Below are 17208 nucleotides of genomic sequence, written 5' to 3' on the forward strand. Positions count from 1 at the left end.
TTCACTTCCTACTTTCATAAATTCCAGACCCAAGTATCCCTGTTGGATTTATTGTTGCCATTCTTGAGGCTGGACATTAAGAATTACAAAATGGTCTAAGAGTTAAAAAAAACATGTCTGCCTATTATCAAGGCACTTGCATGATTTCCCAAACGTATTAATCGTTCAGTTAATGTTTCCCCAAGTGTAGTCTGTGGAACCCAAGTGTCAGAAGATTTTTTGAGAAGAGTCTGGAATAGAGTTTCCTGATGAAATACATTTAGGAAAATGTGAATTTAACACATTTAAATGGGCTACTACAGAACTGTTTGGGCCTTTAATTTGTATTCTACACCTCCAAGACAAAGGATATGCAGTATTTTTCACACATGTTTGACCATGGAATTCTTTCCTCGAAGAGTATTTTGTATCATACGTCTGAGGAACACACTTTGGGAAACGCTCCTCCATGTCGAATCACCATGTTTTCTAGGACTCTCTTAAACTGCTCGTCTATCGTCAGCCTTTGTTATTAGCTGTTCCTAGGCTCCTGTTCCATGACAGAACCCAGTCAGAAATGCTTTGGCATTTTTTTTTCAAGGACTAGCAGGATAGAAAAAGGCTCTCGAGCTATTTTCTCAAGGAGAGCAGATCTGATTCAGAATCAGAAGCCTCTGATTCATCCTAATTGTCGTATTTCTGAGGGCAGAGGACATTTGCCATTAACCTCTACCTGGATCCTTCTTCCTATCTTAAAGTACATTCTGCTATGCAAATACGAGGTCATAATAAACTTGGAAAGTGGTAACACTGTGGTTTTAGACAACTGACGTAAGTTTTATGGAAGCGGTTTTTGCAACCCACTTTGAGGGCGAGGGGGAATGCTGCACACGTAAACTGCAAATGGAGATGAGGCTCTGGTGTAGGCTACAAGTTCACGTTAAGATCCGAGTCAGCCCCAGGGGGATAGATCTCTAATTACTGCACGAAGGGGCAGCAGCTGAAAAGCTCGCAGGCCACTCCCAGAACAGTAACATGGCCCCACGATGGCGAGGCTCTGCCAGGACCAAATACCAAGATGAATTCTCTCTTTGTTTAAGCCGAGACTACATTTCATTGTAGAATTTTGTAATTGAATAAATTCTAATAAACTGTCTTATCTGGTGTGGATTTAGAAGAAGGCTTTCTTTCTACATTTTGTAATGTTCCTATTTTTTCATATTATAAAAGCAATGGATGGTCAGGGTGGGCAAAACACACAAAAGCATGCAGATAGAATAAAAACCACCCATTCTCTCACTAATCAGAAATAACTGCTATCAGTATTTTGGTTTATGTATTTCAATATTTTATTTCCTTTTGAGTTGGTACATATTTATTTTGCACAATGGTTTGCAAATATTTCTGCACTCTTTGTGGCCCTAATGATGTAGGCTAGAGTTTATTTTGGGGGTAGACTCTCTTTCCTTCGAAGAGCTCTACTGATAAGCCTGTCTAGCCATAGAGATACAAGTTCAGCCGGAGTTCTTTTCATACTGTAGCCCTGAATGATGGTAGAGTAGTTTTATTGCTGTAGCGTGTGGCATATTACTACCAACACTGGGTAATACCATGCTAATGGAAACTGTGAACATTTTTTATATGCTAGAATATGTCCTATGTTAAATACATTTTCCGATTCAATTCTCACAATAACACTCTGTGGTATGTTCTATTATGCCTCATGTCTAACGCACAGAGGGGATAAACAACTTGCCCAAGGTCACAGGTAGTTAGCGGTAGAGCCGGACTCTGAACCTGGACATTCCAACTCCAGGTCTGTGCTCCTTCTTTAGGTTGAGATGTTAACTGAGCCATTTGGTAAGGTAAAGGCTGCTTTCATTGTGGACTGAGGGTAGCCCTAAGAAATCATCATGCTAACGGCTGACGTGGTCCGGTTCCTCTGGCATGTTCGTATATAAGGGCGCACTCCAAGGGGCAGGAATGGGGAGGGAGGGGAAGAGAGATAGAATGAAAGAGCAAACTCTCGTTGAGTGTGTCTTTCATGCCACAGCTGGCCAGAGGCCACAGCTAAGGAGGAGGAAAAGACATGGCGCCCTGTGAACAGGTGTGGCCAATGGATTGAAAGAGCAATGACACATGAATTGTAATTTGGTGTTTTTCTTTCTTACCTTGTAATTTGGCCATGTTAATCCTTAAGCCATATTTAAGTCGATTAGACCACAAGAGTCCTCTGTTAGCTGGTGTCTGAAGAATAAAGAAGAGATGGGTTGTGTCCATGTTTGGGGCTTAAGTGTCAAAAGAATGACGAAATAGGGAAAAGGGCCTGAAGAAGAAGCCAGTGGCAGCCGTGGAAGGCTGGAAGGTGGAAAACCACAATCGGGACACGCTGAAGGTCATCACAAGTAACTGAAGGGAGGACCAGACTTCCCAGAGCCCTGTAGGATGGGGCATGGATTTATATTTGGATATTATGGGGAACTCAATCCTGTAAATCTTGAAACCTGGGGACACTTGGGTTACATATAGAATACAAAACATATGATACATAATTTATTTTACTTATAAAACTTGAAACTTGAATCATAATATGTATCATTTGAGATCATGGCTTTTTATTGTAGTATTTTAGTGTCAGTATTTTTTTTAAAGATTTATTATTATTTGAGAGAGAGAGAAAGAGAATGAGTGGGGGAGGGGCAGAGGGAGAGAAAGAATCTCAAGCAGACTCCCCACTGAATGTGGAGCCTGACAGGGGGCTCGATCTCATGACTCTGAGATCATGACTTGAGCCGAAATCATCAGTGGGATGCTTAACCGACTGAGCCACCCAGGCGCTCCTTTAGTGTCAGTATTTTAACAATTTAAATTACATGTTTTTGAAAATGCAATTTTTCAATGGTAGAATGTTATTATAATGATGTACCATAATTTTCACAGCTATTTCCCTATTGCTAGATATGTAGAATGTTTTCTAATTGTTTTGCCAATATAAATAACAATGTGATTTTAGTATAGAAGTACAAAAGCACAGGGAATATAGTTAATAATTTTGTAATAACATTAAATGGAGACAGATGGTGACTACACTTATCGTGGGATGCACTGAATAATATATAGAATTGTCAAATCACATGCTGTACACCTGAAACTAATAGAGCATTTTATGTCAACTATACTTCATTAATGAGTATTTAAAATAAATAAAATTTAAAAAGGAAATACTTTGGAAAATAATAATGTGAGACAAGGATACTCATTATCAGCATTTACTAGTCATCTTAGCAATACAATAACACATGGAAAATGAAGATGTAATTGAAAAGAGACAAAATAATCTTTTTTTTTTGTAGGTAATAACTGACTACATAGAAGATGCCTGAGAAATGATAAACAATGTGTTACAACTAATAAGAGAGTCCCACAAAGTTGCTGGTCCAAGAGGACCATATAAAAAGGTGATTTTGGTACACTAACAAAACCAAGTAGAAAATTATAGTCTCTAAGTTCAATTTTGATCAAAATTCCAAGAGGCAATTTAGAGAAAATTTACAGTTTACCGTAAAATTTATACGGAGGAGTAAAGTCCAAAAATGACCAAGACAATTTTAAGAAAGGAAGGAAATTTACCCTTCAATATCTCAAGGCTTAATCTAAAAACACACTAATTAAGGAGTGCGATATTGGTGTAGGGATAGACAAATAGACCAAACGGAATGGAAAAATGTCCCCAAACAGCCTCTCAGACTTATACAAAACAGCCTCTCACAGAAGTGACATTACAAGTCAGCAGAACAAAGGATGAGTTATTTTGTAAGTGGTTCTGGGAAAATAGACTATCCAAAAGGAAAAAATATTAGACCCTACTTTACTTAAGATCCAAATGTGAAATTCAAAACTTTAAAAAAATTTAAGAGTAGGTAGCAGAATATCTTTAGAGAATTGGAGTAGTGAAGGATTTCTTTTTTTTTTTTTTTTTAAGATTTTGTTTTTATTTTATTTGACACAGAGAGAGAGAGAGGGCACAAGCAGGGGTAGTGGGAGAAGGAAAAACAGGCTCCCCGCTTAGAAGGGAGCCTGACGCAGGGCTCAATCCTGGGACCCCGGGACCATGACCCCAACCGAAGGCAGACGTTTCACCGACGGAGCCATGCAGGCACCCGGGATAGTGAAGGATTTCTGAAATGGGACTCAGGAAGCACAAAACATGGACAAATATTCATATATTTACTATGTCGAATTAAAAATTGACTGTTGAAAGACAGGATAAAATTCTCAGGACAAGCCACAGATGGAGAGAAACATCTGCAATGCATGTGATTGATTAAGGAGTAGGATCTAGGATCTTCACGAAATCCCTAAAAAGTAATTTAAAAAAAGCAATTAAATAGGAAAACTGGCAAAGAAATGAACGGGCAACTCACTGAAGTGAAACTGAACCATTTAGTAAAGATGTGAAACTATCCTCCGTTCTACCAGCAGTCGGGGGAATGCTAATCAGAACGCTGAAGCACCATTTTCCTTCCACCAGACAGGCGGAAATGAAGAAACCTGACATAGCAAGTTTGGGGTATGATGGGGGAACGGATCTTCCACACACTGTTATCAGGTTACTAGAAACAATCACTTTAAAAAGCAGTTTGGTGGGGGGCGCCTGGGTGGCTCAGGCAGGTGAGCATCCGACTCTTGATTTCAGCTCAGGTCATGATCTCGGGGTCCTGGGATCGAGCCCCCCCCCCCCATGCTCAGCAGGGAGTCTGCTTCAGGATTCTCTCCTCTCCCTCTGCCCCTCTCCCCACTTGCTTGCGCATGCTCTCTCTAAAAAAATAAATCTAAAAAAAGCACAGCAGTTTGGTAATATCCAGCAAGGCTGAAGGTACTCAAATCAGGCTACGAGTGATCCAAAACAAAAAGGCAACAAAGTTGATACTCCCAGTGCGCGCTCCTTGACAGCGTTCCCCCACCTGACCCCAAATCCTGATTTTTGTATTATTCCTTTGCTTTGCTTTACTTTTATCACGTATTATGTACCTCTCAGGAGACCATAATGCTTAGTTTTCTATTGTCTTTGGACATCATGTCAATGGTGTCACAATGTATGTCATATGGGGCATCCGTTATTTTTAGTATATGTGCTGCCGAATTGAGCACATGGCAGCTTGTTATTTTAACCTCTTATTTTTCCTGAGATTCATCCAAATGTATGTGTACCGTTTGTAGTCGTCTCCTTTTTCACTGCTCAAGTGAGATGGCATAATTTATATCCGAACAGTGTTGTGAGGGGCATTCTTGAACATGCCTCATGGAAGACATTTGGGAGAGTTTTCGAGTTTCTCTAGAGTTTAGGCGAAGGTAGTCATGCTTTGGAAGTGAAATTGCTACATTAAGGGGTTGAGCTTCATCAGTTTTGTTAAGGTAATGCAGAATTATTTACCAATAATTTAAAAAAAATCTATTTCACACCCCGTCTACAGTCTGGCAACCACCATTTTGTTCTCTGTATTTAAGAGTGGGGTGTTTTTATGTTTGTCTCTTTTTTCTTTTTTTTGTTCATTTGTTTTGTTTCTTAAATTCCATATAGGAGTGAAATCATATGGTATTTGTTTTTCTCTGGCTGACTTACTTCACATTAGGTCCATCCGTGTTGCTGCAAATGACAAGTTGTCATTCTTTTATATGGCTGGGTAATAGTCCTCTGTGTGTGTGTGCGTGTGTGTGTATAAAGCACATCTTCTTTATCCATTTATCTATCAATGGATGCTTGGGTTGCGTCTATATCTTGGCTATTATAAATAATACTGCAATAAACATAGGGGTCAATGTATTTTTTTCGAATTAGTGTTTTGGATTGTTTTGTTTTTTTATTTTGTTGTTGTTGTTTTGTTTGTTTTTGGATAAAAATCCAGTAGTGGAATTACTACTAGTAATTAGTTCTAGTGGTAGTTCTATTTTTAATTTTTTTTGAGGAATTTCCATACTCTTTTCTATAGTGGCTGCGCCAATTTGCATTCCCACCAACAGTGCATGAGGGTTTCCTTTTTTCCACATCCTCACCAACACTTGTTTCTCAGTGTTTTTTATTTTCACCATCCCGACAGGTGTGAGCCGATATCTCACTGTGGTTTTGATTTGCATTTTCCTAATGAGTGATGTTGAGCGTCTTTTCATGGGTCTGTTGGCCATCTGCATGTCTTCTTTGGAAAAATGCTTACTCAGGTTCTCCAGCCATTTTAAAATCAGATTAGTTGTTTTTTTGGTGTTGAGTTATGTAAGTTCTTTATATATTTTGTATACCAACCTCTTACCAACATATTTTTATCAGCAGTGTTTGAGTTCCCATTGCTTCATATCTTTGCTTGGTGTCATCAAAGCTTTAAATTTTTATCAATTCGGTGGGCATAAAATAACATCTCATAATGGTTTTAATTTGCATTCTCAATGAAATTGAATATATTTTTGCTTTTTTTGCTGTTCATATTTTCTATGATATCACTCTTCATGCTTTTTGTCCCTTTTTATTGACCTGTTCGTATTTTTCTTATTGATTGAAGTTCCTTATACAGTTTGGATACTAACTCTTTGTTGGTTGTACCTGTGAGAAAACTTCTCTTGGTTTGTAACCTTTTAAAAACTTTCTTTTTGTGATATGGTAGTTTTTAGTTTTTAATATAATTGAATGACTTTCTATTTTGGGGTGTAGGGAGGGTCTTATCTTATCTTACTGTTGTTTTAATTTACATTTCTTGGATCACCAGTACAGTTGAACATTTTTTTTCATGTTTACTGGCCATTTATATTTCTTTTCTGTCCAGCTTTTTTATGTCCTTTTGCCCATTTTCTATTGATTTGCAAAGGACTTCATATGTTGAGGATATTAACCATTTGGCTTATTTGGTGGGAATATTTCGCCCAGTCTTTCACCGATTTTAACTTTTGCCTAAAATTCCGTTTATTATGTATTCAAACATATTAACCTATCATTCTTTCTTTTCCTGTTGGTTTTTGTTTTCTTTCACTTAACACTTAAATTCACCTGGAATTAATTTTATTGTGAAGAGGTGACGTTAACTGTTCCTCCTTTATCCACTGATTTGTGATACCATTACTATTCTGCACTAAAATTTTTATGTTTATTTGGGTCTATTTCTGGGCCATACACTTTGCTCTGTTAATATAATTAGTTTATTAATTCTTGCCCACAATATGTACTTGCTTATTGTTATTTTTATAGTAAATTTTACTGTTTGGTAAGGCAAATTGATTCTTCCTTCTTTTCAAACTTTCTTGGATCATCTCAGAATAGGTATTCTGCATTTAGCTAATCAAATACTCCACTCATTTCCCACAGTGTTATATAAACAAGGTGTAGCTTCTCAGTCTTCAAAGTATTAGAAGACATGAAATATTATCATCAGAACTGTTCCTGGATTCAGGAGGAACTGCCGAATGCTCCAGGATCAGAGCTCAGAATAGTAATTAACGCTGGCTCATAGCGAGTGGGAGCGTAGTGCTTGATAAAATGTTCATGGGGCTTCCTAGAGTTATCCTTCAGTCACTTTCCAGACACAGTATTTTCTAAACCAATGGGGCCCACTGAAATAATTCTCTGGCTCCTTGGTGGACAATAAAGAAAACAGGTTTTCATGGATAATGTCATTATTCCTGCTGGAAAAATGAAATGCCTTGATTTAATGTTGTCAGTGAACCAGTTAGCAGTGAAATGATATTGTGACATAGGAATCACTGTGCTGTGTCCTCAGGGTCATCTCCCCATTGGAGTGGTTAGAAAGAGGCCCTTCCTTTGTTCAGGTCATTGCTGTTGAGTTTGAGAAAGTGGAGGTCCCACCGTAAGACAAAGGTGGGCTGGACAAATGTGTTATCAGGCAGGCTACTTTTTCCCAGCTCTGGAGACCAGATCTGGGGAGGGTAGAGAGGCTTTGGAGTGTCGTGTGTCAGGGCCAGGGTCACTGGGGCTCTGGCCAGGAGTGTGGTTGGCTGGTGAGATTCTAGCATCCATTCCAGCAAACGTGAAGATGCCCAAAGTCACATCACAAAGGCCAGCTCTCTTCTCTCTACTCAGAGAAAGAAATCAAACCCAAGGGGGCAAAAATGGAATTCTAAGTCCATTTGAGAATTTTACAAGCATACATTTACTATAAAAAGAATGTTCTGCTCTCCCTTTGAGTGTAGATTAAATTCTGCCAAATTCCAGCTGTGCTCAGAGAGTCCTCCTAGTTGGTCTCATGTGAGGTCCCAGACACAAGAGCCAGGCGCAATTGAACAGGAGGTTAACCTAGTCACCCCTGATTGGAGACGGTTGGTGAAATACACAATTATGTAAAATCTTAAACTCCTTCAGAGTAAGTCACTTATCCGTCTTATACCTCCATTTCTCATCTATAGAATAGGGAGGTGTATATATACATGCCCCAAATGCTTTTTTTAAAAAAGATTTTGTCAGAGAGAGAGCTTGAGAGAATACAAGCACGGGGTGCAGTGGGCAGAGGGAGAAGCAGACTCCCCGCTGAGCAGGGAGCCTGATGCAGGACTCGATCCCAGAACCCTGGGATCATGACCTGAGCCAAAGGCAGATGCTTAGCTGATCGAGCCACCCAGGCGTCCCCCAAAATGCTTTTTGATAAATGAAACAATGTGGCACAACTACGTCTGATGAAACGATGCTCAAAAGGGTTAGGAAAAGTTCTACTTTGTTACGTGTGCACATTTTCCTGTCCTTTTGAGTCGCTCAGAAGAAAAGAGGAAACTATTAAGGGGAAGGGCATGGTTTGGCAAAACACTGAACACGGGTGCTTCTAAAATAGCAATCTTTGGTGACGATACACAGATAATGTTGCCCGAAAGTGTTATGAATCGTAGCAATACAACTCGCTGATTGGTGGCTCTTGGAGCTTCTTTCTCAGGATGACCCAAGACACTCCAAAAGTAAGTATTTTCCTTAGCCATTGCTCGATATGTTTGTCAAAGGAAATGCTGCTTAGGGGAGATCGTGAGCAGCAGCTGATAGAAAAGCCGAGAGATTTAACTGTAGGTTACAAACAGGTGGCCTGAGAACAAACTTGGACTTGCCCATGTGTTTTGTGGAGCCTCACAAGTTGGGTTGGCACATGTCGGGAAATGTTTTGAATTGTCAACATTTAAGAGGCTGGGGATTTCATATGAAAACAATTGCTTGGAGTCAGGTAGCCGCTTCTCTCTTTAGACAGAAGTGTTCATCTGTCGTTTTGCTATAGTCTACACCACTCTATTACCCACTTTTGGTTCCTACTTACAGTGCTTAACTGGTCCCTCCAGTCACTGGAGTTTGTAATCCCTGACTTAGATAAGGCCAAAGATTGGGGAGGGATCCTTTGTGATCTAAATTAGGACCCTTAAGAAGACGTCCTTAGGTCTTGAAGAAAGTCGGTGGAAAGCAAGCTAGTTCAGCGTATCTGAGGTCGAATGTTACTCTTTTGGTAAAGACATTCTCTAGAGAGCACATGCTGTGCTTACAATCTTCTCTTTGTTCTGAAATGCACTGTAGTTGAACGGACTCTCATAAGTAACGATGGATATATGCCACCCCTCTGAGAGCTACTCAAACTCTCTTAGGCAAGGGAAAGAAGTCACTTATCTATGGAAACCATAGCAACTACCAGCTGCCTACCACACTTGGCAAAAAGAATCAGTGGGCGCCTGGGTGGCTCAGTTGGTTGAGCGTCTGCCTTCAGCTCAAGTCATGATCCCAGGGTGCTGGGATCGAGCCCCACATCGGGCTCCCTGTTCAGTGGAGAGTCTGCATCTCCCTCTCCCTCTGCCTCTGCTGCTCTCCCTGCTTGTGCTCTCTCTGTCAAATAAATAAATAAAATCTTACATATAGAAAAAAGAATCAGAATACAAATTGTGGTGGCAATTAGAACACCACATCTTAGAGCGATGGGAGCTTTCACAGAATTTGCCTGCTATTACCACCACCGCTTACAAATCTGGGACAAAGGGCCAGGCAAGGAATATGTGTATTTTGGAAAGTTCACAGCATCAGCAGGAAGCCTCTGTTTTGTAGCACATTTCCTGGTTCAACAATGGGGAAAAAAGCCCTCAGTGAAATGACTATACATATACAGTGAGAGGGAACATTGGAGAAGCACTAAGGACAGTGGCAGAATCTAGTGACTTCAAGGGCTTGGCTTGGTTCTCTCTGGGCAGTGCTAGAAATGCACCAGCATTTGGGTGTTTCAGACAATTTCCATTGGCATTTGCAGGGTCCCTCCTGGTGATCGTGTATCTCATTTCAAGGAGTCTGAATCCTTCAGTGGAAGGCAATTCCTCAGTGACTCCTACAACCAGCTGCTAAGTTTGATTGGCCTTAAACAGTTGACCTCAAAACTGCATCAAGATGCATATGCAAATACGCTTCATTGCCATCATCTGATTACATAACCCCGAAAGCTACAAGAGAGAGCTTGATTCTCTCCTCCCCAAGTAAGCAAGCTGACCCCTCCACCCTGCCCCCCCAATTAATGGAATACAAAGTTGATTTGAGTATTTTATTTATAAATGTACATTTACTATAAAAGCTGTTGCATTTTAGACCAACTTTTAATTTTTTTTTTTTTTTACTATTTCTCAGAGGCATTTTAGAATAAATATTTTAAATGAAGGTTAGTATAACTGATATAGAACATTGGCCCACCCAGAACAGTAACATCTTTTGGACGGACTCACGTATGAGGTGGATCATTTCAGTTTGTTAAGTCTTACGCTGGGTATAGATAACTATAATATGTATTTTGCATTAATAACACTACATGGAAAGAATGAGGAAATGGCATGAAAGTTTGCTAGTGAAAAACAAAGAGTTACCCATTTTTTCTTAAGAAAGAGAAAGGACTAGCTTTTGGAGTATTAGGGGGAAAAATCAGGTATATTTCCTCAGGAAAAATAAATCACTCACTTGCCTCATCTGTTTTTTAAACAAACGCATTTCCATCGTAGCTCCACAGAGCAGGGCATTTTTTTTCCCTGGGATCTCAAAGATTATTTGAAAAGAAATAGATCATACTCATTATGCTGCCTTGGAAAAAACAAGATCTAGGCGGCCCGAGCTGCCATGTAACAGACTCCAAATGAAATATAAATCAAATATAAATAGAAACAGTTGGCAATTAGAATTTAGAAAATGTTGGAGATTATTCTGTGCTGGTGACTATTGTTCATTATGGGAAAGCACATTTCGCAGTTGGAGAATGGGGCTTTATTTTTCTTGACTCGATTCAGGCTTCAATACATGTACAATGAGTCTCACTAAGAAATATGTATAAATGGGTTTGTGAAACCAGAAGAGAATGTGCAATATTCATATAATCCTTCCATAACAGATGGAGTTCCACACGTAAAAAGTATTCTAGAAAAATCGGTTATGAATCATCATATTGTACATGTTTTGTGCATTATTTGTGGGAAAGTACTCTGCTAATATCATGCAAAGTGTAAACATCCACATTATCAAAATATTTAATAAAACATGCAGGTGGTTAATCAAAATATTGAACTTAATCTGTACATTTTCAAAACTTTTTACTTTTTTAATTTTTTTTCTATTTTTCTTTTTTTTTTCTTTTTTCTTTTTTTTCCTGTAAAACAGCAAACACCTCCATGAGAAGTCTTGGTGACTTGGAAGTGACTTCATCTCTCTTCAATGTACTGCATCCATAATTCATCACTGACTATGTGCAACAGCTTCGCATTTTCTAAGGCACAATTTTTTAATGAAATGATGTGTAAATTTCAATCTAACAACAGCTCATCCAAATGACAAAATGGTCAAAACACCTCCAGCGGCTGAGGAAATTTCTGCACTTACATGGAACCCGCATGCAGAGAACAGTCTAGCATGTAAATAAATAATTGCTAGCCATACTCAGTAAGACACGGAAAAAATTATTGCTTACATAAACAGAAAACATCTACTTGATCTCCTTTTATGACTACATTAACCTATTAGGAGTATATCCATAGTCTACATTCATGAAATGTCATCTTCACTTATTTGCCATCATTTTAAGGCAGAATAAATAGTTCCCCTTTCCCCAGTCTTCAAGAAAACAGCCTGGAGATCTAAAACGTGATACTTTTTTAGTAACTTGAGTCCTTTCTTGGCCAGTGGAAACTCATCACACAGGGCAGACAGTCAACCAGCTCTCCACAAGAGCTCCTCTCTCAACTTCTCCATGAGCAAGGTCCGGAAGTGCCGACCGTGCAGAGAGTAGGTGACACAGGAGAATGGGAGACAGCAGGTGTCCACTGCAGTGGGCCGGGCGCATGTGAGCTGGAGGTTCTTGCTGATCGCACATCAGTGGCTCATCACGACCTATGTCATTGGATTCTAGGAGGAGGGTCTTAATGCTTTGCTTTAGGCACCTGTGCTTCGGGCCCTCAAGGAGAACTGGCAGGCGAGGGTGAGCCCTGGTCACACCTCATGATGGACTGATCTTGATGAAAGCTTCCATAGGCCTCGTACAGAGTCTCTTATTCAATCTACAGCCTGACGAGAAGCAAGCCACAAAGCCCTCACGGCTATCACTGACCCACTGCTCCTCTGGAGATTAAACTTCCTCCTAGATTTTGGTAATAACTTTGGAGACGATGACTGAAATATTTCCCTACAGTTTCTTCCTACCCTTGGGCAACGTCCCCCAGTGTAAGTCTAGCTGATACTGCAAGGCTTCGCTTTATTTGATGGGCCAGCCTCTATGAATGACAGAACTTCCAAAGCACACAAAATCTAATCCTAACGGTGTAATAATTTATTGGTATGACTTCTACCTCCAACGGTAAGTAACAAATGTCTCGGGATTACAGTATATATTATCAGACTAGCGTCTTTGCGTTAAAAACAAGTCATAGCTCAGAGCTTGATGATGTGATTTTGTTTCTGAAATGCAGGAATTGTAGGCTTCTGTCTTAGAAGACCATATATCTCAAATTGGCATGTCTTGCACTATCTGCAGCTCAATTCTGTAAACATGAAGTGTTTAATTCCTAGAAATACTAAAACAAAACAGGTTTATTGCATCATTCATCTCATGGACTCGCAGAGAAGGGAATAACACATTTGGAACCATAAGCCTGTTGGCCCCGCTGAGACCTTTTTGTGAACTACAGGATCACGACACTTCCGTATTCTTTTGTATGTACTGTGCAAATGCAAAACCAAACCAAACAAAAATCAAAACCGAAACAAAAACCGGGAAGAACTCCAATGCTATGCTACAGGAGAACAGAGAGCATCTCTTAGAACAGCCTTTCTGAAATTAGATAAATGCCAAGAAGCCCCTGCACTTGGGATTTGGTTAAACGGTCGCCAGGGGACACCCTCAAGAAAGAAATGGTGAGTGATCTGGAAGCTTGACAACCACGTCACAATGTTGTGGGCTGGCCAGCACCTGTGACAAAGAACAGGGGGTAACATTTGGTTAAAGGACTCGACACCTCTTGCCTCAGAGCATTTACACATCGGTAATGACCTCTGCCCAAATCTCTTCTCTCTTAGAGGGGGAATTTGTCCCCCTCTGCTGCTCAAAGTGTTGCCCAGGGAACAGCAGTATTGGCATCACCTGGAGCTTGTTATAAGTGCACCCCTGAGTCCCATCCCAGAACGTAACAAGGAGCCCTGGGGATCCATCTGCCCCGTCAAGTTTGGTTGAAATCCTCTGGATTTTACCCTTAAACCAAATGATCTTCGTTGAATTTTCTACCTTCTCTTCTGGGGGCAAATAAGCAAGAAAATAATCTGTCTTCTCTGGTTTTGGTCTCTCTAAGAATAAATACATTGCAATAGGAGGAATGTGACATATGATTTACATATGAACTCATACTAATAGGATGCTAGATTTAGTAAATAAAAATACAGAACACCCAATAAAATCTGAGTTTCAGGTAAACAACAACAATTTTTTTTTTTAGTATAAGTATATCCCATGGGATATTTGAGATATACTTGTGCTAAATCCTGACCATGCAATATTTGGGGTATACACATATTAAAAAAAAGATCATTGCTTATCTGAAATTCAAATTTAATAGGGCAGAAACATTTTAATGGGGCATCTTGTATTTTATCTGGCAACTCCATCTAGAAGGATGGTTTTGGTTCCATATTTCCTGCTGAAACCTTCACAAAGTTTCTCCTTCACTGGAGGCACTAGTGTTGTAATGAGGCAATCACAACGCTGGAAAAGACCCTGGGGATTTTGCGTTAAATGCACTTCCCCAGAATGGATGATGGAACAGACACAGAGACCCAGTCACCCAACACCCAACCAAGCACAAATGGCACGAGTTGGCCACGTGACGGCTCCAGTTTGTGGCAGGTGATTTGCTTTGTACTTCCATTCCCATTTACATATGAACTTAAAAACTGTTTACGTTGCTTTTAGGAATTACATTTTAATATGCTGTTATGCTATGTCTCCCCTCCAAGAGAAAAATTTCATTTAAATGTGACTAGTTACTTGAAGAAAATAGGATTACATATTCAGGCTTTATTATTCCACACAATGAAATTATTTTGTTTCACTTAGAATGCCTATGATGTAAACCATCCCTCCCATCTACCCATCCCCCCTCTTCTCAATTCAGATCAAAATCAAATAAAAAGAGAAAAATGATTTTTTAGCCATTTTTTTCCATTCTGACTTTCTAAAAAATTGCATGTGGGATATACTCAACCAATTCAAGTGTATTTGTACTTCTCGAGCCAACTGTTATCCCCTCCACTGATTCACTCTTAAGCTATATATTTTTTTCTTCTGACACCAAGAAAGAAATAAGCACTATTCTCAGAAATACTGGTCATTGTCCCTGTCATGTGTTAAGTAAAGTTTAGCCCAACATAATGTTAACATTTATCTGGAAAAATAAACATGAAAGAAGAATTAGGAAAAATCGGAAAAAACAATTGGAAAGAAAGTGGTTATTATTACTCAATATTAAAACTTATTAAGAAGCTATAATGATAAAAACTATTCAATACTAGAGAATAAATAGGTTACCAAGACATAACAAAACATCCAGAAATAGATTCAAATACGGGAACTTAGTTTATGAGAAAGCTGGCATTTCAAATTAATGAGAAAAAAAGGGATTCTTAAGTTATATTTGCACAATTGCTAATTGGCCAAAAAAAAAAAAAAAAAAAAGGCTGGACATCTATCTCATTTCTTATCCCAAAATATATTTCTGATGATCACATAGTTACATGTGAAAAAGAAACTAAAGAGTAATTGTAGGAGAAATCTCAGCTAAATCCTTGGAGTAGTGAAGTTTTTCTAAGCAGGACACAAAACCCAGAATCCAAAAAGGAAAAAAAAAAAGGTATGTTTAATTACCTTACATGAAAATCTTTTCTGTGAAAAAAAGTTCACAAAGTAGAAAGACCAAGGACAATTGCAATAAAGCAGCAAATAGAAAATAAAGGGAAAATGTCTTTAATTTACAAAGAACTCCTAAAATTAAGTATTGATAGAACCATGGGTAAAGGATAGAGAAGATAAATTTTTTATAGCAAAAAAGAAATAGAAATGTTCATTAGACACATGAAAAGATGTCCAAACTCACTTAAAGACATACAGATCAAAGCAATGAGATTTTCCCTTCCCCATGCAACACAGTGGAAATTTAGAAAGTCTGATGCTATCCAGAACTGACACAGGCATGGAGAGAGAAAGAGGCTCTCTTATGCACTTTGCAGGGAGAGTGCACTTTTCTAGAAGATAATTAGACAAGTTGTCTGAAAATTTTAAAAGCACATGACTGTTAACTCAGCAGTCCCACTGCTCAGAATCTGCCCCACAGAGATGCTTTCAACTGTTCACGAAGACACCAGTACGTGGATGTTCACTGGGGCCTTTACAAAAACATATTAAAACACTGGGAACAACCAAAGTGCCCATGCACAGAGAATTAGTTTGAAATTATGGTAAGTCCACACAATGGGATTGTATTCAGGTATTAAAAAGGCATTCAAAAGAATGAGGAGAAAGACTATGTTATATGAGAAAATTGCCAAAAAAAAAGAAAAAATTGCCATAATATACCATTAAGTTAAACACAAGAGCAACAAAAAGTACAGAACACTGACTATGTGATTACCTTCGTGAAATAAAAAACAGCAAATAGGTAGGTAGATGCATCACACACACACGTGTGTGTGTGTGTGTGTGTGTGTGTGTGTACAGATACGAACGTACATTCTGCCCTTCTAAGAAATAATTAGAAAGTGATTACAGTGGTTAATTTTGGAGACTTTCACTTTTAATTTGGTATCTTTCTAAACAACCCAATTTTCTAACCTTACACAATTTATAATGTTTTTTACTTATTCCTTTGAATGTCTACAGAAGTCGTCTAGGCAGAGAAGTGATAAGCCTTCTTGCTTTCTTCTAAGTATCAAAAAAAAAATCCTAGTAAAATATTTTATATAAAATAAAAATAAACAAAAAATCATTTTAGTCTATCTCTAAATCACTTTTTTATTTTTTATCTTATGAGACTATTAAAATTTATAACCTCTTATAGATGATTATAACTCCATGGTTCTTGTCTTTAGATTTGGAATTAAAAGCAGTTAAAGCCCTTTTTATTTGTATACACAAGAGAAAAACTGCTGGCCTAGATCCAAAAAGCTAGTTTCCAAAAGAAATGACAATGAATCACCCACTCTCTCAATTAAAATAAAAATCTGGATGAAAACAGGTCACTGTCACCCAGAGGTGGGTTCACGTTTGTTCTCTGCTTATATCCTTCAAGCACTTTAAATTATGAAAGAAATTCAGATTTCCAGTACTTTTCAAATCTGGCTCAACAGTCCTTCAACCTAACAGCGCCCTCTTCTGGTTCCATGATTTACATTCATGTGGTTTCACTGAGGTTGAGAAAAAGTGTAATTTGTACAAAATGATAGTTAAAATCACTTTGGAATCTGTGAGAAAAGGGCTTAGTTTTCCATTGTAATGCATAAAAATAAACAAATGGAAATCCAGTTTAAATAAATATATTTAATTACTATATATTATAGATGTATATATACTTACAGAGTATATATGGTATACTACTTTTTGTTGCTCATTTTAGCTTTTTTAAACTATTTATACCATATTTTATATGTATAATACATAGTATAAAATTGATATCAGTATTTTATGCTATATAAATATGTTGTAAAAATATTAT

General features: G+C 38.4%; 1 protein-coding gene across 25 annotated transcripts in view; it reads right to left on the reverse strand.

Moving 5' to 3' along the window:
- Nucleotides 1-10509: 10509 nt before the first annotated feature.
- Nucleotides 10510-17208, reverse strand: part of LIMCH1 (LIM and calponin homology domains 1) — a 320508-nt gene continuing 313809 nt past the window's right edge. For all 25 annotated transcript variants that reach the window (XM_087864173.1, XM_087864172.1, XM_045816044.2 and 22 more), the window contains one exon: nt 10510-13421. In XM_087864173.1, coding sequence (XP_087720299.1) covers nt 13396-13421 — 26 coding nt within the window. In that variant the 3' untranslated portion in view covers nt 10510-13395. The remainder of the gene's footprint in view (nt 13422-17208) is intronic.

Source organism: Ursus americanus, chromosome 8 (genome assembly GCF_024610735.1).
Source record: "Ursus americanus isolate L20-20 chromosome 8, mUrsAme1.1.p, whole genome shotgun sequence".
Classification (NCBI taxonomy): Eukaryota; Metazoa; Chordata; class Mammalia; order Carnivora; family Ursidae; genus Ursus; species Ursus americanus.